We start from the raw sequence: 20,038 nt of genomic DNA on the forward strand, positions 1-20,038 counted from the left end.
GACGTCCGGCGGAAACGGCACCTGGGATGCGGTGCAATCGCGGGATTGCTGGCGGGTTGGGCTTCGGGAGGCGGTGCCGTGCGGTGCAAAGGGCGCGCAAGGCCAGCGCAGTCCAAGGCAGTGCTGGACAGCGATTCGGCGGACGGGCGGTTGAGAGATGGTGAGGAAGGTCGCAGCTGTCCCAATCTCGCACTTCCACGTTGGGCAAGTTGCTGCGACTGGCGTTCGTGCGATCCTGGTTAGGTAAGGCGCGATTGCAGAAAGATACCTAATCGCGGGGTTGTGAGCTGATTATCGCATTCTCGAAGGAGAGATGACAACGAAGCGACAGGTTCGACGGCGGGCAGAGGGCGGGAATCTGTGGTCGCGGTTGTGTCGTGGGAGGAGGAGGTCGCGTACCGGTCGCTGGTGGATGTAGTGACGAGAGGCGAAAAGGGCCGGCTCGTTATTTTTTTTGGTCCAGAGATTGGATGAGAAGTCAAATCAACAACAGGCGAGTTGGAGGGGGTGGTGTGGTGGTGGTCAATTACCCAAGTTCCCACGCAGGTGCTAATCTTCCAACAAGTTTTGGGGGAGGAGGGGGGCGTGGACTCCGCGGAGGGCAGTGGCACTGGCAGATATTAAGCTCTACAGGGCCGGTACTCGTAATCGCATACTGGAGAACGTGGGGACTAGAGTACTCATGGGCATCCGCTTACCCGATACCTGACATGGCCCTTACGTGCACCTTAAGCTGGGGGCGCCCCTGGGCACTGCTGGAGCTGGCGGGGACTACCTCACTCCAACGGAAGGCTTGCTTGACACCTTGAGAGAGTGAACTTCATCTCAGGTCTCCTCTGCTCGCGTGTGCACCAGCCGTCGCTCTATCAACCACCAGCTCAAGCAGCGTAGCGGGCAAGCCAAGGAATGTGCTACCGTTCCATCTCATTTCAGCCAGCCATCGCATCTGAACATCACGACGCTCCTTCACCCCGGATTCCTGTCTTTCCCCCCTTTGGACCATCCTCTTCGCTACAATTGCAGCTATTATCCTGAGTAAACTGGATCAATCGCCATGCTCTGAGAAGCACAGGACTGTTCTTACACGCATACGCGACTCTTCGTCACCGACAACCAAACAACACATTCACGGTTTCATCATCTTCGTAGCAGCATGGCCTTGGTATCGTACACGTCCGGCGTCGTCGCCGTGGCTACTTTTCCCTTGCGTCTAGCATGGAAACCCGTGGCTTTGTTCATCAATTCGGTGCTCATGCTGCTCTCACCCCTGATATTGATGGGTTACTTCGTCGTTGGATGGTGTCAAGCTGTCATCGACTTCATAGCCAGTCTTCAAGTAAGCTGATCTCCCTTGAAAGCCCTTCCTCTATCCTGATACTCTGCTAACACTGCAATCCGGCCAGCCTCTCTATACTTTTGTTGGTCTTTCCAATCACTTGATTCAAATCTTCGTGTGCTAATCCAACGCAGCTGGCCTGCGGTGCCTTCATCGGCATACTTGCTGGCTTGACCATGTCGTGCACGTCCAGCATCATCACTACAGTCCTTGGCATGCATGACAGAGGCTACCAAGGTCCGCCAGCAACACCTGCGCCCTCGACGCCATCATCAGAACGACCAGGGACCGGTAAGACCGAAGATTCGTCGTCTTATGAGACCGATTGGCAGCTGCTCAACAAGCCACCTCCTAAGCGCCGCAGGAATAGGCCAGGTCTTTGGTCTCAAACCATTCACGAGGAGGACGATGACGATTCTGAAATTTGATAGCAATCCGGGCTTTCTTTGATATACCCTACAGCGTACCAATGCACTCATGAAGATAACAGAGAAACTTTAATGCCAGCCTTGTTCGGGAGTGTGCCTCCCCCCTCAAACGCCTGTTCCTGTGTCCGCTCGATTCGCCTTTTACATTATCTTGTTGTACATCCAGTTGCTCGTGCCAACGAAGAAAAGACTCATACCCGACGCCGGATGTGCCTAGACCAGCTTCATCGTCAGTTCCAGCGCCTCCCGCTGGCTGATGGAATGATTATATTGCCCCAAGGTTCCGCGAATTACCTATTTCGAGCACTATACTCAGGATGGTGAGCTGTGACTCGGTCTTCACGAGTCCCGTTTTCGTTTTCCCTATCTGCGGTATCCGTCTCGTTCACGGTCACGTTCTCTCATTGGAGATCGACTGCGACTCCTAGTCCGGCGATCCCAGTCTCGATCATGCCATCGCTCATCCCTACTGTTGCGTCGGCGTTCTCGCGGGGGCCGGTCATCCCTGTGTCGTGGGCCGTCGTCCCTCCCATAGCTTGGGATGTAGGTGTCAACATCTGGTCCTGGCCGTGGCCCTCCACGGCTTCTGGGTCGTCGGTCTCTATCCCTGTCCCGGTAGCCGTCTCGCTCCATTGGGCCGCCGTTGGCATATTCTGGCGGCGGAGGCCTAGGTGGCAGCCCTCGTTCCCCACGCTCGCGCTGCCAAGCTGGTCTTCGTTCCTCGCCGTTCCGGTGCGGTCCAGGAGCATTTGAATGGCGATTTCCGTTCACACCGTTGCGATTTGAGTAATTCTCGGTATTGTTGAAGCCGGCATTGGCACCGTGTGCATCGGGACCAATGCCTACCGTCCCGCCCTTGGGTGCTGGAGGTAAAGCTGCTTTGCGGTCATGAAACTTCCGTCTGTCCAACTCGTGGCTGTCTTCGAAGGTCGGGAGATCATCGGGATTCGCTGGCATGGGGGCCATCTTAAAGTAAGGGTGGTTCAGGGCGTCGGCGGCGTTGATGCGAGATCGCCAGTCGAGTCTGAGGAGTTCCTTGAGGAGAGATATAGCCCCCGAGCCGTATTCTCTAAATCTTGTGGATAAACTACCAGGTCTCGTACGCGGAGAAACGGCCTCGGCGCCAGGAAGTGTATTAAATAGGGGCATGTTCTCTGGCGTGGGTGATCCCATCAAGTCCCAGATAATGTCTAGCTGGTGAGAGTCACTCTCACCCGCCAAAATCGGTTTCCCAACCAGCATTTCGCCAAAAACGCAACTAGCCACAGGTTAATAGTTTGAAGAGTGAGATTGTAGGCCTTGGATCTTACCCAACACCCCAGACGTCAATGGCTGTTGTGTACTTCTTCAGGTGAAGCAACAGCTCAGGGGGTCTGTACCATCTAGTAACGACAAGGCCAGTGTACTCCCTCTTGCCCTCCCCAGCACCGTGCCCTGACTTAGGCGTGGGTCCCTCGTAGTGTCGAGCCAGACCAAAATCTGCAATCTGGAGGATGCCCTTATTGTTGATGAGAAGGTTGGCGGCTTTCATGTCGCGGTGTAAGATGTGGTTGTCGTGCAGGTATCGGAGGCCCTCCAGAAGTTGTAACATGTAGCACTTGATCTGAGGCTCGGTAAAGGTGACCGAAGGGTTGTCAAGAAGACCAGAAAGATCGTGGTCCATGTAGGGCGTGGCCATGTACATGATTGGCCTCTTGCGCTTGTCGCCTGTAACAATCCGCGTCAGGAATTGTTGGTTCGGAGACGAGTGACTCAGCAGCGACTTACTGGCTCTCTGGGGATGCTCGACGGCCATGTCCACTAGCTGCAGGACGTTCTTGTGTGATAAGAGCTTGAGAAGCTTAATCTCGCGCAGCGCCGTGATGGGGAACTATCAATTGTCAGATGACTGGGCGGCGAACTTGGCATCCAAACTTGCATACCCCATCTTTCTCATGGTGCATAATGATCTTCTTGAGGGCAACATGGGCTCCCGTTTTCTTGGATTTCGCGCGATGCACCTCACTGTCGAGCTAGGATTAGCACGGAAAGCGCGCCGTCGCAGGGCGAACCTACCCAAAGGTACCCTCACCCAGCTTGCCAAGGAGATCGTAATCTGTGATTCGCGAGCATCCTACGAAGCTTGTCCTGGGGCGCTGGTGTTGCATCGCAAAAGTGCGAGGCGAGTCGCTGGCGTTGGGCGCGCTGGACTCCATGATGGCTGCGTTGCGCGGCAAGAAGCGGCGATCGCGACAAAAGATTGACGTGCCAGTTCTTCAGGTCGTATGTGCGAGATGGTTATTAGCGGAAGGTACCGATCGGTAGCAAGCGCATTGCTAGGTTCGAAATCGAACGCAAAGGCTATATCGCAGCGGGCATGGGTGAAGATTGTGACGGGCGTTCTTCGACGGAGGGAAATGTCGTGGTCGCTGTCTCAGCCTGCCAACTTGCTTGAGGATGGAGTATGGATTGGTGTCGGGCGGTGGACATGGCAGAATTCACGTCCCAAGATGGCGCGGGAGTTCCACGTTGGTCTGGAGGCTCCGTGAGGGGTACGTATCTTTTCTTGCAAGGGCCGGTACGCTCATCTTTATTTTTGTTCCGAGCTTCTGCGTCATCGTCCGATGCTGGGCTCCAGTTTCTGCAAGTTGCAGTCAGTCTCATTTCAGTCGATTCCAATTCGCCATCCAGCGGCAAGCTTGATGCACTTTTTCCAGCCCGCGAAAGACTTGGCATGGGAACAGAATGTAATCGATAAGGATTCGATGCCTCCTTCTGCCATCTCAACCACCTCAGCACCCGCAGCGCCCGTCAACGTGTCTAGACCAGCCATGCCAGGCTTCGTTCGAGGTCACGCAGCTGGCGAGGTCGTTCTGTTACTTAATTATTACCCCATCGCTGACCCTGCCCGCCATCCGCTATCGGGGGCCAGTCCCATCGTCTCTTCCCCGCGGTACACAACTCGCATCCTGAGTTGTTGTATCAAAAACTCAACTCATTCGCCTTATCTGTCGCGATAAGGTGTCTCTTCAGAGACCGAGGGGCAACCTCGATATTTGCCCACATTCCCTTGTCCTGCCTTATCAGAGAGTGTCTTTCTTTGTCAAGCACCACCACGCACTGATCTCGTGTCAGCTCGAGTTACTTTAGATCCGGCCAGGAATTGCCAGACGCCATCCGCATACACCACATGCTCTTCCATACCATTCCCTAGTTGCCCATCCCGCAAATGACTTGTTTGACTCGCCGTCCGGCTCCACTTCCATGCTTTCACCATCGCTAACCGCTCATCATAGTTCTCTCCGTTAGACAAAATTTACAAAATTTTGCACAACCCCATGACTTGACCCAGTCGTTGCCATATTGCTCTCCATACAAAAGCTTCTGCCCCTCCATACTTACCCCGTGCCCCTCAACTTATCTGTGGAGGCGCCAGCAACTGATAAACTCCCAACTTCAACTCTTTCTTTGTACTGTCGTTTTCTTATCCGACGAAGCCTCTCATTGTCTCACAACAAAATACTCGCAAACATGGCATCCCAAACCTCCGCCGAGAGGCTCCTCCCAGAGTCCAACTACCCGGAGTCCCGAGTCCTGGTTATCATGACAGGCGGCACCATCTGTATGCAACCCACCGCCGACGGTCTCAAGCCCATCGGAGGGTTCCTGAAGAATGCCATGGCCCCGCGCCCTTCATTCAACGACAAATCGTCGCCTTCAGGTAGGTCATTTCTCGAGGACACTCCAAGAACGCCGTAGAGCCATGTTGGCCACCGCTGTTGTCTCGGGTGCAATAATGAAAAAACAAAACGTGCAGCCCTTTTGTGCACTCTTCATGTCAACTCTTCGCGCGAGCCGAACGCTCTTCTCTGCTACTGCATCACGTCATACAGAATACTTTTACCGCGCCTTACTAACGATAAGTAGTGCAACTCGAGGCTTACAAGAATGGCCAAAAGGTTGTTCTGGACAGCTTGAGGACACCACCAAGCGCCTACTCCCGTCACATTCGTTACGGCGTCCTGGAATTTTCGCCTTTGCTGGACTCGAGCTCCATCTCAGCCGAAGGCTGGACGGAAATTGCTCAGACCATCAGAGAGAATTACCGTCTCTACGATGGCTTCGTGGTGCTCCACGGCACCGACTCCTTGTCGTACACGGCTTCGGCCCTTTCTTTCATGCTCTCTGACCTAGGCAAGCCGGTTATTCTCACTGGTTCCCAGGCCTCCATCTTCGCACTCCAGTCTGACGCCGTCGACAACCTCCTGGGCTCGCTCATCATCGCAGGAACCTTTGTCATTCCCGAGGTCGGCTTGTTCTTCCACCACAAGCTGTTCCGTGGCAACAGAACAAGCAAGGTCTCTTCTGCTGCCTTTGAGGCTTTCGCCAGCCCCAACTGTGAGCCTCTGGCCAAGGTCAATGGTCTCGGTATCGATGTGAACTGGCCCATCGTGTTGAGGCCTACCAGAATTGCCGAGCTTCAGGTCACCCAGCACCTCGACACCGCCCACGTTGCCTGTCTGCGCGTGTTCCCTGGTATCTGGCCCGAAATGCTCGATTCGGTCCTCCGTGTCCCTGACTTGCGCGGCCTCATTCTTGAAACGTTCGGCATGGGCAACGCCCCCAGCGGTATCGATGGCAGCTTGACAAAGGTCATCAAGAACGCCGTGGACCGTGGCGTCATCGTCGTCAACGTCAGTCAGTGCATGAGCGGCTTCGTGTCGCCCGTCTACGGCCCCGGCACCGAGCTTGGCCGTGCCGGAGTCATCTTCGGCCTGGATCTCACTGCCGAAGCTGCCCTGACGAAGCTGTCCTACCTGCTCGCTGTGTCCGGCCTGTCAACGGCGGAGGTCAGCGCACGCATGTCCCACTCGCTCCGCGGCGAGATGACAGAAATGGCACTTCCGGTATTTTCGCACCCTTCCGGATCGCTCGACTCGGTCGTGTCGCGACTAACCGCGACAGAATCGGCATTTACTGTCCTCGGCTACGCCGTACGGAACGGGGATCTGAAGACGGTCAAGGAGATCCTGGACAACGACGCCCAGCGCGAGCTGCTTAAGATGGCCGACTACGCCGGCAACACGGCAGTGCATCTCGCGGCCGTCGGGCCCCAGATCAGCATCCTGCGCGAGCTTCTTACAAGGGGCGCCAGCGTGCACGCACGTAACCGCGCGAACAACACGCCGCTGTACCTCGCGGAGAAGACGGGCAACGAGGAATGTGTCAGGCTGCTGAAGGAGACGGGCGCTCACTTGTGGCAGGACGAGGCGACTATTTTGGATTCGGTTCAATCTTCCCAATCTGCATCTGGAGACGGAGTTCAAAAGTAGGATCATGAAAAGTTGTGCTTTTGTGTGTTTGCAGGCGTTGCTTAGTTATGAGTTTCATTAGATGGCATATCTCGGCGATGATGAGAAGAAATAAACCAACATGAAAATTGTTTCAAGTTTAAGAATTGCCAGAAGACGTAAATTTTCTGAAGAAGGCATACGTTCCATCCGAACAATGAAGACCTGACAGACAGTGTGAACTGCCATCACCGCCGTCACCGGATGCCGTGGCGGGCTGCGGGCTGCGGGCTGGATCGGCCCCACTTAGGCCGGCGCCGCGCTTGAATTTTTTGGAAATTTCACTTCTGTACCCTCCATCGACAGCTTTCGTCACTCGTCATTGATTTGCTACCCCCCGCGCAATCCACGCTTCGAAGCCCAAAACGTCCTTTCCTTGACCCTTGAGTCAGTCTCAGGAAGACCGATTTGCGACCGTCTACACTTCAAACGCTTCACGATCCCGAGCAACGTTCAACACACCACTTTCGTCCACTCGAACCACACAACCTCCACAGCGAAAATGGCAGACCAGACAACACCCAGGCTCGAGGGGTCGCCCGAGCTTCACGGCACCCCTCCCCTAGTCCACAACTTCTGCATCGCCGCAGCCGTCCTCTCCCCGGTCATGATGATCCTGCCCCCGCGGCGCATGGACTGGCGCTTCTTCATGCACTCGAGCATCTTCTCCGCCTCGACGAACCAGCTCATGTACGACTGGACGGGCCAGTCAATCTACCAGCGTGTCGGCGCCCGCTTTGAGGCCATGTTCCCGACGACTCTTCCCGACCAAGCACAGAAGACAAGGCAGGCTCTGCGCGAGGAGCGCATGCGTCGCGAGGGCCTCACGGAGGAGCAGATGCGAGCCATTGAGTACAAGAAGCGCTCCTTCGCGGAGAGGATATGGTACGGCAGGGAGCCGGAGGACTGGGACAAGAAGCGTGGCGAGGAGCACGCCAAGGCGTTGGCTGAGGGAAAGGGATTGGGAGACCTGATTGTGAATCAGGTCAAGGAGGTCTGGGACGGCGAGAAGGACAAAAAGGCCGAGGCGGATAACAATGACAAGAAGGCATGAGTACACCACGAAGAAGAAAGGGAAAAGAAGTGTAGGATTAAAATTTTGCGGATTGGGAGCTGCCGCCTGTTGTGGCCAACAGAACGTCTACGTCTGTCAAGCAGCGTTCTGGCTGAGTGGGAGCACTCTTGGCCTGTTGAATATCTCCCCTTAAGTACTGTACATTACTATCTAATAGAGTAACGCAACGCCGGCCAACACACAGGTTTTGGCTTGCCTCGACTTCCCATTCCAACAACACCACGGATATATGCTTCTGATCGCTTTGAACTTTTGATTTCCATTCCGCCCATATTATTCGCTAGACGCCATCACGCATGCGCGCTGTAAACCTCTTCCTCCACTCGTAATATCCAGTAAACCCTCGCCATTCTTCATACTCCTTTTCCCCTCCCTCCGCTGATTGGGAGTTCGTCCAGCCTCAGAGAGGCTAATTTGTCTCCGAGGCAGCTTCCTGCCTGCGTCTCAGGGCACCTTTTTGTTTCTGCTTCTTTATCTGCTTCTGCTTCACATTGTCGCTTCGTCCTCCTTGGTGCTTACCCTTGCCTTTGCCCTTTACCCTGCTCTGTTGCCTTGCAAGCTTCTTGGACTTGCGAGCGTCGACCTTTTCGTCGAACAGCTTGATCCAGGCTGCCAGCAAGGTCTCCACCTCGTCCTGGCGCTCATCCGAGTCGGCAGGAATACCGAGCTCCTTCCTGATTGAGATACGATGTCTGTCAATTTGCATCAGACGACGTCTCGCAGCCCGGTTGAGGCCATCACCGTTCACCGTGCTAGGTGCAATGGTGCTCGGCGCCACCGATGTGTCCCTCTCGGAGGCTGATGGGTTGGCTGTATCTTCGTGCGCGGTGGTGTGCTTCGTAGGGTTCACGTCGATGATGAAGGGAAGTGGCGCGGCTTCGGCCTCAGGCGCGTTGGAAGACTCGGGGGCGGGGGCGGGAGCGGGAGCTGTTGAGGGTTCGGCAGGAGCTTCGCTCTCCTCCGCCGCTGACTTGGACTTTATGGATCCTCTCTTCTTCTTGGGCTTCTCTTCGGTTTTCGCCGGTGACGCAGTCTTCGTCTCCGGGACTGGTGTGCTCGCCATGGATGAGGTCGCTGACTGGCCTGATGCCAGCTCTTCCCTTCTTTGCTTTCTTCTTGCTGCCCTTTCAGCACGGGCGTCGGCGGCAGATTTCTTGGTGTCTACTTTGGGAGCCGGAGTGCTGTCTACGTCCATAGCATCGCCCTACTCCAGACATTAGCACGGCAACGGCTGAAGACGTGGGGAGTCGCCCATACCACGCGTGTGTCGAGCTTGGCGCCGCCCTCTTCCGTATCAGAGAAGGACTCGATACGGGTAGATTTCTTTCCCATTATTTCAAGTAGCAAGTCGATTGAGGCGATAGAATGCTTATCGCTTCAAAAATGACAATACGTGACCGGCTCGAACAAATAAACAATAGGCTCGAGCTTCTCGAGGGGATGCAGAAAAAAAATTATTGATTGCTTGCCCAGTGTCTTATCTTATCGGCACGTGATAGAGGCCGTTGAAATGAGCAAGACGGCGGAAGCATCTCCGACGACCGACATTGAAGCAGCCACCCAGGGGCGTGTTGGCGAATGAGGTGCACGGCCTCCAGCTCTTTGGATAGGGCTGGCTTCTCAGTGGTCAGTCAAGGGTTCTTGGGAACAAGCTCAACCAACAACTAGGTGCGATAACGACGACATGCTGTCAGGCTAGACTCGGGACGGCCTGGGTCGCACGCCCACGAGCTGTGAATAGGAGGATTGGACCAAGAGACTCATGGTTTCTGAGTGCGTCATCTTACGGGCTTGGATGTTTATTCGTGTTTCCCTCGTGTATCGGTCCCTAAGGCAGCTAGTGGAGGTGGCTTGCCTCCGCGAGCGAAAACGGGCTCTGAGTGGCTGAGGGCTGAGCCACCAGCTGTCGTAAGTTTTCAGACCCTGCACGCGTCGGTGGGCTGACGCCCTGCATGGTAGGTGGTCTGCCGTGCAACAGTGGACGATGGCAAAGGCAGTGGTTGATACCCGCCTGATTGACGGTTGATTGATGGGTGACAGCTCAATCACTGAACTTTGACGACAGCCTCCCTCGTACCCTGGCGTTGTCTTGTGCTTTTCAGATATTTTCGGTCTGAGAAAAACGAGCTGCGACACGCTCGCGCCAGCATCGGATCCGGCGGACTTTGAATGAAAAGGGAGGCTGACAGGCGAAAGAGCCCACAGTCTCCGGGCAGATTCCTCAGAAAGACGTTAAGACCGCGGGCGGGTGCCGCGAATTCCACATTCCGGACGGTCATATCCATGGGGTCCATCTGGCATATTGCGAGCCTTCCCGAAAGGTTTCTTGGGTTCCCCGGATATCCGGGCATGCCTCATGGCTGGGCAGCGGGCTTGTTGGAAAATTAGCTCAAGGGGAGGCCGATCGAAGGGAAAAGGTTGATTGCCGCGTCAGGGCGGTCCTTGTCGAACCGCGGCTCATGGGATGGAAATGGAATGAACACCCTATGCTGGCGTTGCTCCCTCAACGTTGTGGAATGGCCGCGGTTTTCAAGGGTCATGACTCTGGCTGTTGCTGGCAATGCGGTGGTGGTGCCGCTCTGCGGAACGAGTGTCGGAGCTGGGATGGTGCCCGCACTCTGCATGCAGTCAGTGTGCATGGGTCGGCAGTGGAAGGCGATGGATGACATTTCATCATCAACGGTGGTGGTGGTGCAGGATCAGCCTCTCGACGGTTGGGAGGATCTCAAAGTTGCTGCTGTGGCTTCCGGGACGGGGACAAGGTTCTGCTGACGGTCGGTCGAGACTCGAGGATCCCAACACTTGCCATAGCGATCGACTGCCAGATGAGAGCGATGGGCGGTCTCCTGTCTGGAGTTAATGGGAGGACACTATCCACATGGAAAGCGACTTAGAAAGGGCCCGATATCCGGGCCGACGATGAGCAATAGCAATAGCATCCCAATATTACCAACTGGCAACCTGTTGGAGGTTGGCAGAGGCAAGGCGACGACGACGACAGCGACGACATCAGGATGGGTCCAATGCGAAGTGGACAACGGACTCACAGGCAGGCTGGATGGAGATGACGAGCGAACGGTACCAACCCACAAGGCCAGAAGGCAGGACAAGCTGCGTTACGCAATGATCTGAAACTTGTGGACCCCTTGTTCCAAACTTAGCATCAGAATCAGCACACAGCTGCCAGCCTGAAGCGCGGTGCCAGCTGGGAGTGATCATCAGGACCCCTATGCGGCTGCAGAGTCCTGGCCGGCACGAAGTGGTGGAGAGTGGCAGAGAGTGCCAGTCAGGCGCTCAAGGGGACCTAAGACGGGAGAGGCTGGCGATGCTGACACAGCCTCAAAAGCCGGGACTACTGCACGCCTTGCTGCACCCTTTCTGCTGCTGCTGACCGTTGGCGCGGTGGGATTGGTGCTTGCGGGCTTGCTGTTGCTGCTGTCTCCCACACTCCTCCCCCATCCCAATCATTCATGGATCCCTCTTACGCCGTACCTAGTCTCCCCTCCAGTGGATGACTGCCATGCTCACTCGCGCTCACACTGCCTCCCACAGCCAACCACCAATTCTCCTGGGGCTCCCTCTCCCACTTGGCGGGCTGGGCAAAAAAAGCAGAAACAAGGCCGGGAAGGCATGCGTTTGAGATGCTGGCTTGTTTAAAAGAAAAAGGCTCCTCTCCTCCCCCCCATCCGTCGCTTGGAACGCGTCCTGCTTGCTTCCTCCTAGATCCCATCCCCTGACCTGTGAACCTGGAACCTCCCTTCACTCGTTATTTCCTCTGTTTTCTTATTGTTGTCATAATTCCAGATTCCCCCTTCGTGTCACCAACAAGCTCCCCCGCGCTTCGACACTCGCAACCACCGTCTCTTACTGGTCCAATCATCCGAAGGCACCCCTAAACGAGACAGCGCGCACACCCAAGGCACCTCCCTACCTTAGCTCAGGTTGTCGTAGGTTGTTGTGCACAGGCGCATCCCAGCCCGCTAATTCATAATTCACCACCTCCTGGGTGAACCTGCAATTACAAGCCTCACTGCTGAGCACCCTCACCTGGCCCCAAAGTCGACTTCACTAGTCGGGAGCAATTTGCCTGCTACCGACCGGTCCACAAGAGACTTTGCTCACCTCATCGTCCGCCAAACGCCTCCATCTACCCAAAAAGCACCAAGAAGGCTTAGCTCAAGCATCTTCTAGCAAACTTCCCGAACAAATACCCACGTCTCCCCAAACCTTGGAAGAGACGACCACACGACGAACACACACACCTTCTTCTCGACTTCCCGCTGTCACATTTCTCCGCGTTTGGTCCCCTTTTCGGTACCTGAGCGATTGCCCATCGCTCTAGCCCGATTCGACCCATCGTCAGCACAGCCAAGTTCCAGCTCGGCCCTCCAAGCGAAATTCCTCGCCCCGACAAGACAAAGTCGCCCAGATCCCCATTCCCCATCATCTTCCCTGGGTATCCGTAATTCAGAGGTGCTCTGCCCTCCTCCCCGTCCGATCATGGCATCCAACGATTACTACCACGGCGGCAAACCCCCCTCAGCATCTCCGCCACCTGCAGCATACTACGCTGGCAGTGCATACAACAACATTCCCTCTACGAGCTCTACGCCCGCGCCTCCTTACAGCCAAATATCACAGACCAACGGTGCTTCCCATCCGCCGCCACCGCGCGTGAACACCGTCTCGCCTTTCGAAACAGTCTTTGACGATCATGTCTATCCAGTAGACTCAACGCAGGACGGATTCCGACACAACGCCAACGGCACTCCCCAGCAGAACATGAGCCCCCAGGCTGCGAACAACCCGCAACGCATGAACACCGTCCACACTGTCAACACCGTTAGTTCTGTCTACAGCAGTGACAATCCAAACGACCCGCGCAACATGCAACCGTTGCCTCCTCTGCCACAACAGCCAACTGCCTACCATCGCGATGGCGCCTACAACCAGCACGATGGCGTATACGACCAGCACAGCGCGTATGCGCAGCCCAATCCCTACGCCCAGGATACTGCCTACTACGGTAACCAGGCCGTTTCTCCGGACTCGAGTAGGCCTCATGTAGCAGATGATATTCCTCTGCAGAGCCGGCAGGAGACCCAGCCCAAAGATGTGGAGATGAACGACAACGACCATGTCTACGACGCTCCCCAAGGAAGCCGCCGCTCGAAGAGCCGTCGCGATAAGAGCAAGGTCGGCTTCGGTCAGTTGGGTATGTTTGGCGCGGACAGAAAGGGCATCCCTTGGGTGGTATACGTCTTCACCTTGGTCCAGGTCGCAGTGTTTATCGCCGAAATTGTCAAGAACGGTAAGTCTGCAAACTCACAAATCGATCCGGATATTGGTACTGACGATTTGTAGCTCAATTAACCGGCTCGCCCATCATGACCAAGCCCAGCTTCAACCCCATGATTGGACCTTCTACCTATGTCATGATCAACATGGGTGCTCGTTACGTCGCCTGCATGCACAACGTCAAGGGTATCCAAGACTCCAACACCTCGTTCACGTGGCCCTGTCCTAATTCGACATCTTCCGACGCCAACAACCCATCGAACCAGTGCGGACTCGGTGATCTCTGTGGTTTTGGCGGAGTTCCCGAGCCCAAGTTTGAGGGCCTTGATCAGAGTCCGGAGCCTGACCAGTGGTTCCGCTTCATCACGCCCATCTTCCTGCACGCAGGTCTGATCCACATTGGATTCAACCTGCTCCTGCAGATGACGATTGGCAAAGAGATGGAGATTGCTATTGGTTCGATCCGTTTCTTCCTGGTCTATGTGAGCGCCGGCATATTCGGTAACGTGATGGGAGCAAACTACGCCGGCGTCATGACAGCTTCAACCGGTGCTTCGGGTGCGCTCTTCGGCGTTATCGCGCTGACGCTACTTGATCTGCTGTACTCCTGGAAAGACCGCCGCAGCCCCGTCAAGGATTTGATGTTCATCATGCTGGACATTGTCATTTCCTTCGTTCTTGGTCTTCTGCCAGGCTTGGACAATTTCGCTCATATTGGTGGTTTCCTTATGGGCCTGGCCCTCGGCATCTGCGTCCTACATTCACCCAACTCTCTCAGGCGCAGACTAGGCACCGACCCGTCCTACGCTTCAATGCAACTCAACCCCGCCAACCAAGGTGCCGGGCCTTCATTCTTGAGGAACCCGGTTGGTTTCTTCAAGGGACGCAAGCCTCTCTGGTGGGCTTGGTGGCTTGTCAGAGCAGGCTTCCTGTTGACTGTCATCATCGTCTTCATCGTTTTGCTCAACAACTTCTACGTCTACCACAACACCTGCAGCTGGTGCAAGTACCTCAGTTGTATAGTAAGTTTACCCTGAAAGTCAATGGTATGGCTTCCTCTCGCTAACACAGCCTCTAGCCTGTCAACAACTGGTGCGAGCTGGATGATTTTAAGCTCACGAAGAGTTCATGAAGATAAGATCTCAAAACGAAGACTTGGCGATGGAACGCCACGAGTATGAATGGTACCTTATGCATTGGGTTACGCACTTGACAAGGGGGTTCCGGTTTTTGCATTGCTCAGCGACGGCGTCCGGTTCGGTATGGGTATTATTAAAGGAAACATGGCTTCCTCCCTTGCTTATTCCCACAAATTGCATTCATAGAGAGCCAAAAGTCGCGGCCGGTTGCAGGGCTCTCATGCTGTTGCCGAGCTGACAAACGGCATGGGCACCAACGGTTGCAACGTCCGAGGACGTGTTGATGCAGCGGTGCCTTGGCTACCCCGCAGATCATTCGATGGGCTGGACAACGTTACGTACTCGGAACCTGGCCTGTCATAATGAATAGAATAAATAAACATCGAGCATTCCCTGCCGCTCTGCTGTGTTCTTTCTCGCACCTGTCCCTCTCTTCTCTCGTTGCGTTCGGGCCTCTCGGACGTCTTCATGCATCATAGTGCCGGCAGTTTTGAACCGCACGGCATCGAGTGTTTCGAGGTAAGACGACTCCCGACAATCAAAATCGCCGATCTTATGATGATTCTTTTTTGCATGGCTTAGCTGAGCGGCTGTGACAAGTCGCAATTGATGCCTCGAAGAATGGATATCTGAACATGAGAAAATCTTACTTGCCTTGCGTTATGGTGGCTTTAACCAAGACACATTACGGATGCTAATTATTGAGTATCCTAGGGCAGCGACCGAGCTCAGCATTTTTGTTGTTCTCAGAATTCTGGTTCCTGTACGAGAAAAAACCATTCCTTGTCGCCATTAGTGTCTACTGATCAAGGGCGCTGGTTCTGGTCATGGTCGAAGTTCTGTTCAAGTTTCCCAGTATTAACTGGTCCTGCTAATAGTCTACGAAATGTACTATATGTTTGCTGTTTGTTTGCATTAAATATCTCTGGTTAACTAAGTGCTGCCACTAAGGTGACTGATAATTGCCATGTAAGGCCATGTTTTTGTTGGTCGGTAGATTTATGGTGTCATACGCCAAACAGGCACGACGACGACCTAGGCAGGATGCATGGCTGATGCCAGTCTTCTACATTGAATGTTTTATTGTGGTTTCCGATTCCTTCCTAACTACTCTATATCAATATTCCATTCGTCTACATTGAATGTTCAGGATGACATGGACAAAAGCATGCTCAAAGCAGTCACAAGTGCAGCTCTCTACTTCCTATTCGGTGAACGGTCGGGGTGCTAGTGGCTCACCGAAAGGTGCCTAACTATCGCGTCTCCAACGTTACCTTAGTCAGCAGATCGCGACCCCCGGCTTCAATTAAGCTGTGGGTCCGTCACGCTACACGTCTTCACGTCAGAGGCGCGTCTTCCATAACCACCCACCCGTGTCTAATAGCTTGCGCCCACTCTAAAACCGCCTGGTAGCAACCGCACAACAACGAATACTCGACTTAGCTACCTACCTCAACCGTGCTATGAGCTTTGGCTGAACCTCTTTCTTTTAATCATCACAGCCAAACTCACATCATGGCTACCGCGGTACTTCCCAAGAAGCGGGTGCTAGGGGAGACGCCCAGCACCCGTCGCAATATTCCCACGACACCATCATCCTTGAAGAAGCGCAAGGTCGAAGGCTTCTCATCCTCCCCCGCCCACCGCATCGGCTCGCAGAAGAACTCGAAGAACCTCCCAGGCTCTAGTCAGCCAAAGAGCGCATTCGAATCCGAAGTTCTCGAGAAGCTTAGCCAAGACATCTCCGAGGCCAAGCAGAACAATACAGAGAGAGATCAAGCATGGGACCGTCCGGAGCTGGTCGACTTCAAGCCAGAGAGGGACAGCCTGATATTCCAGCAGATTGAGGCGGAAGAAGGAAGCTTGCACGGCGGCAGGGCAACGGTGAAGCTGTTCGGTGTCACAGAGCAGGGCCACTCGGTGATGCTCCACGTCACTGACTTCAAGCACTACCTCTACGTTGCTGCCCCAGTGGCGTTCCGACCTGAAGACTGCAATGCCTTCAAGGCCTACCTCGAGTCGCAGGTCGCCCAGCACCAACCGTGCATTCATTCAATCTCCTTCGTCATGAGGGAGAACATTTACGGTTTCCAGGGGAATGTTCAGAGCCCCTATCTCAAGATCACCGTCATGGACCCCAAGTTCATCAGCAGAGTGCGTTCAACAATCGAGACTGGAAGCGCAAACTGGAAAGGTCTGTGGAAGGGCATGGAAGGTGGTGTCATGACCTTTGACAACATCCAATACGTCCTGCGCTTCATGGTTGACTGCAAGGTAAGAAAGCATAGCTTGGTCTAAACGGATGACGCTGACAACTTTCAGATCCACGGAATGTCCTGGGTCGAAGCCCCCGCGAAATCATACCAGCTCCTTCCCCAATCACAAAGACAATCAAACTGTCAAATCGAGGCCGAAATCAGCCATCTGGACCTCATTGCTCACAAGCCCGAAGGAGAATGGTCCAAGATGGCTCCTTTGAGAACCCTGTCCTTTGATATCGAGTGCGCTGGCCGCAAGGGTATCTTCCCCGAAGCAACACACGACCCGGTCATCCAGATTGCGAACGTTGTAACACGGTACGGAGAAAAGAAGCCATTCGTGCGGAACGTGTTCTGCCTGGACACGACGAGTCCCATCGTTGCCACACAAATCTTGGAATTCCAAAAGGAAGAAAAGATGCTGAGCGAGTGGCAGAAGTTCCTTGTCAAGGTTGACCCCGATATCATTATCGGATACAACATTGCCAACTTCGATTTCCCCTATCTTCTCGACCGAGCCAGACACCTGAAGGTCAACGGATTCGAATACTGGTCCCGTATTCCGAGCATAGCGTCGAAGGCCAAGGAGACCAACTTCTCCAGCAAACAGATGGGTAACCGTGACACCAAGGCCACCAACACAAACGGCCGGCTGCAACTGGACCTGCTGCAACTTGTCCAACGCGACCATCATCTTCGAAGTTACACACTCAACTCTGTGTGTTCGAACTTCCTTGGAGAACAAAAAGAAGACGTCCACCATACCATGATCACGGAACTGTTCAATGGAACACCCGAGTCAAGGCGTCGTCTTGCTCTGTACTGTCTGAAGGACGCGTACCTTCCGCAGCGATTGATGGATAAGTTGTCATGCCTCGAAAATTACACGGAAATGGCCAGAGTCACGGGTATTCCGTTCAACTTCCTGCTTTCCAGAGGTCAGCAGGTCAAGTTCATCAGTCAACTTTTCCGAAAAGCCCTCGAGCAGAAGCTTGTTATCCCGAACCTCCGGTCTGAGAGCAGCGATGAGCAGTACGAAGGTGCTACGGTCATTGAACCGACTCGAGGATACTATGACGTGCCCATCGCCACTCTGGATTTTGCTTCCCTGTACCCCTCCATCATGCAGGCTCACAACCTGTGCTACACGACACTGGTCAACAAGAAGGCCATTGAGAAATTCAGTCTGGTGAAAGACGAGGACTATATCGTCACTCCCAACGGTGACACTTTCGTTACCGTCAAGAAGCGCAAGGGTCTCCTCGCTCAAATTCTCGAGGAACTTTTGGCGGCCAGAAAGCAAGCCAAGCGCGAGCTGGCCGTGGAAACGGATCCATTCAAGAAGGCTGTGCTGAACGGTCGTCAACTGGCGTTGAAGATCAGTGCAAACTCCGTTTACGGTCTGACGGGTGCGACGACTGGCAAACTGCCTTGTTTGGAAATCGCCAGTAGCACAACGAGTTTCGGTCGTCAGATGATTATGAAGACCAAGGAGGAGGTAGAGAAGAAGTACTGCATCGCCAACGGCTATTCTCACGACGCCCAGGTCATCTACGGTGACACTGATTCAGTCATGGTTAAGTTCGGTACGAAGGACCTTCCCGAGGCAATGAAGCTTGGCGAGGAAGCTGCTGGTTTCGTTTCTTCCAAATTTGTGAAGCCCATCAAGCTGGAATTCGAAAAGGTGTACTTTCCATACCTTCTCATCAACAAGAAGAGATATGCCGGCTTGTATTGGACCAAACCAGAGAAGTACGACAAGATGGATACGAAGGGTATCGAAACCGTGCGACGAGACAACTGTCTTCTCGTACAGACTGTCATTGAGAAGGTGCTTCGCATGATTCTGATTGACCAGGACGTCCAGGGTGCTCAAGAGTAAGTTGGATCCTCGCGTTTGTAGGAGCGCTTGCTAACAGATGCCAGCTACGTCAAGGACACGATTGCCGACTTGTTGCAGAACAAGGTTGACATGTCGAAGCTTGTGATCACAAAGGCCCTTACCAAAGACGATTACGCCGCAAAGCAGGCCCACGTCGAGCTGGCACAACGAATGAAGAAGCGTGATGCTGGCTCGGCGCCTGGCCTCGGCGACCGAGTGGCCTATGTGATGGTCAAGGGCGCTGCGGGATCCAAGAACTACGAGAATTCCGAAGATCCCATCTACGTTCTGGAGAACAATGTGCCGATTGACACCAAATACTACCTGGATAACCAGCTTGCGAAGCCACTCGGCAGAATCTTCGAGCCCATCTTGGGTGAGACGAAGGCGAACTCACTTCTCACTGGAGCGCACACCAGAACCATCGCAGTTTCGGCGCCGACTGTCGGAGGTTTGATGAAGTTTGCGAAGAAGACGCAGACTTGCATGGGATGCAAGAGGCCTCTGAAGGGCAAGGAGGAGAGCGCGGGGGCAGTGTGCTCGGACTGCGCGCCTCGGGTCGGCGAACTCTACAAGAAGACGCTTGATAGAACATCAGATCTGGAGGTGCGGTTCGGCCGGCTCTGGACGCAATGCCAGCGGTGTCAGGGCAGCATGCACTGCGAGGTGATTTGCAGCAGCAAAGACTGCCCCATTTTCTACATGAGAATGAAGGCCAAAAAGGACCTTGAGGATGCGGGTAAGGAGCTAAAGCGTTTCGACTTTGACCAGGCGGCGATCTGGTAAGATGTTGCGTGGACGACAAGGGACCGATGAGGGGCATGGACGAAGGCGATGATGAAGACGGAGGGGCATTTGACGACGCTAAGCTTTTTTTGTTCCATGGGCCGGTACAGGAGATGCAGCACATGCAGGCCTGCAGAGCAACGCAAGATGCGGTGGGCATGGACCCGCGATGAATATTTGTTTCGGAAAAGGCGTTGACGGAGTTTTGATGGAGGCAACGACAGCCGGTAGGGGTCGGGTGGTCCAGACCTATTGGTAGGAGAAACATGCAACATGGCGAGAGAGTCATCAACAGTGTCGGGAAGAACCGGACGGAAATTTGGAGGGGATGGGGTGGTTGTGTTTCCATTGTATGATATTCTCCCATAATACGAGCCAGCAGAGAGGGGAAGAAAGAAATCCGGAACGAACAACAGAGCTGCGGCAATTATTTCCACAAATCCCCAGGCGTGTAAGGACAAGTTCCGTTGTGGGCATTTGGATTTGGATGCGATGGATGGACAGAT

General features: G+C 54.4%; 7 protein-coding genes across 7 annotated transcripts; 5 read left to right on the forward strand and 2 right to left on the reverse strand.

Annotated features, from left to right (window-relative positions):
- Positions 1 to 1,153: 1,153 nt before the first annotated feature.
- On the forward strand, positions 1,154 to 1,764 carry CGGC5_v003690 (uncharacterized protein; the record flags this gene model as incomplete). Its single annotated transcript, XM_032033740.1, has 3 exons — positions 1,154 to 1,336; positions 1,404 to 1,418; positions 1,471 to 1,764. 3 exons carry the CDS (start codon positions 1,154 to 1,156, stop codon positions 1,762 to 1,764), a joined length of 492 nt encoding a protein of 163 aa, XP_031886997.1.
- A 401-nt stretch (positions 1,765 to 2,165) lies between these two features.
- BUR1 (Serine/threonine-protein kinase BUR1) lies at positions 2,166 to 3,959 on the reverse strand (the record flags this gene model as incomplete). The annotated part of the gene is made up of 6 exons (XM_032033739.1): positions 2,166 to 2,476; positions 2,538 to 3,022; positions 3,075 to 3,471; positions 3,532 to 3,634; positions 3,687 to 3,768; positions 3,820 to 3,959. The coding sequence occupies 6 exons, from the start codon at positions 3,957 to 3,959 to the stop codon at positions 2,166 to 2,168; spliced, it is 1,518 nt and encodes a 505-aa protein (XP_031887000.1).
- A 1,315-nt stretch (positions 3,960 to 5,274) lies between these two features.
- Positions 5,275 to 7,076, forward strand: Aspg (60 kDa lysophospholipase; the record flags this gene model as incomplete). Its single annotated transcript, XM_066151163.1, has 4 exons — positions 5,275 to 5,464; positions 5,671 to 6,571; positions 6,637 to 6,650; positions 6,709 to 7,076. 4 exons carry the CDS (start codon positions 5,275 to 5,277, stop codon positions 7,074 to 7,076), a joined length of 1,473 nt encoding a protein of 490 aa, XP_066009398.1.
- A 520-nt stretch (positions 7,077 to 7,596) lies between these two features.
- CGGC5_v003693 (uncharacterized protein) lies at positions 7,597 to 8,148 on the forward strand (the record flags this gene model as incomplete). The annotated part of the gene is made up of 1 exon (XM_032033736.1): positions 7,597 to 8,148. The coding sequence occupies one exon, from the start codon at positions 7,597 to 7,599 to the stop codon at positions 8,146 to 8,148; it is 552 nt and encodes a 183-aa protein (XP_031887108.1).
- A 374-nt stretch (positions 8,149 to 8,522) lies between these two features.
- Positions 8,523 to 9,501, reverse strand: CGGC5_v003694 (uncharacterized protein; the record flags this gene model as incomplete). The annotated part of the gene is made up of 3 exons (XM_066151164.1): positions 8,523 to 8,632; positions 8,689 to 9,373; positions 9,427 to 9,501. The coding sequence occupies 3 exons, from the start codon at positions 9,499 to 9,501 to the stop codon at positions 8,523 to 8,525; spliced, it is 870 nt and encodes a 289-aa protein (XP_066009401.1).
- A 3,168-nt stretch (positions 9,502 to 12,669) lies between these two features.
- On the forward strand, positions 12,670 to 14,599 carry CGGC5_v003695 (putative rhomboid protein; the record flags this gene model as incomplete). Its single annotated transcript, XM_032033734.2, has 3 exons — positions 12,670 to 13,480; positions 13,534 to 14,489; positions 14,546 to 14,599. The coding sequence occupies 3 exons, from the start codon at positions 12,670 to 12,672 to the stop codon at positions 14,597 to 14,599; spliced, it is 1,821 nt and encodes a 606-aa protein (XP_031887024.2).
- Positions 14,600 to 16,121: 1,522 nt separating this feature from the next.
- pol3 (DNA polymerase delta catalytic subunit) lies at positions 16,122 to 19,532 on the forward strand (the record flags this gene model as incomplete). The annotated part of the gene is made up of 3 exons (XM_032033733.1): positions 16,122 to 16,880; positions 16,929 to 18,742; positions 18,791 to 19,532. 3 exons carry the CDS (start codon positions 16,122 to 16,124, stop codon positions 19,530 to 19,532), a joined length of 3,315 nt encoding a protein of 1,104 aa, XP_031887119.1.
- Positions 19,533 to 20,038: the final 506 nt, after the last annotated feature.

Source organism: Colletotrichum fructicola, assembly GCF_000319635.2.
Source record: "Colletotrichum fructicola Nara gc5 chromosome Unknown KSG_Nara_v1_contig02, whole genome shotgun sequence".
In the NCBI taxonomy this organism is placed as follows: Eukaryota; Fungi; Ascomycota; class Sordariomycetes; order Glomerellales; family Glomerellaceae; genus Colletotrichum; species Colletotrichum fructicola.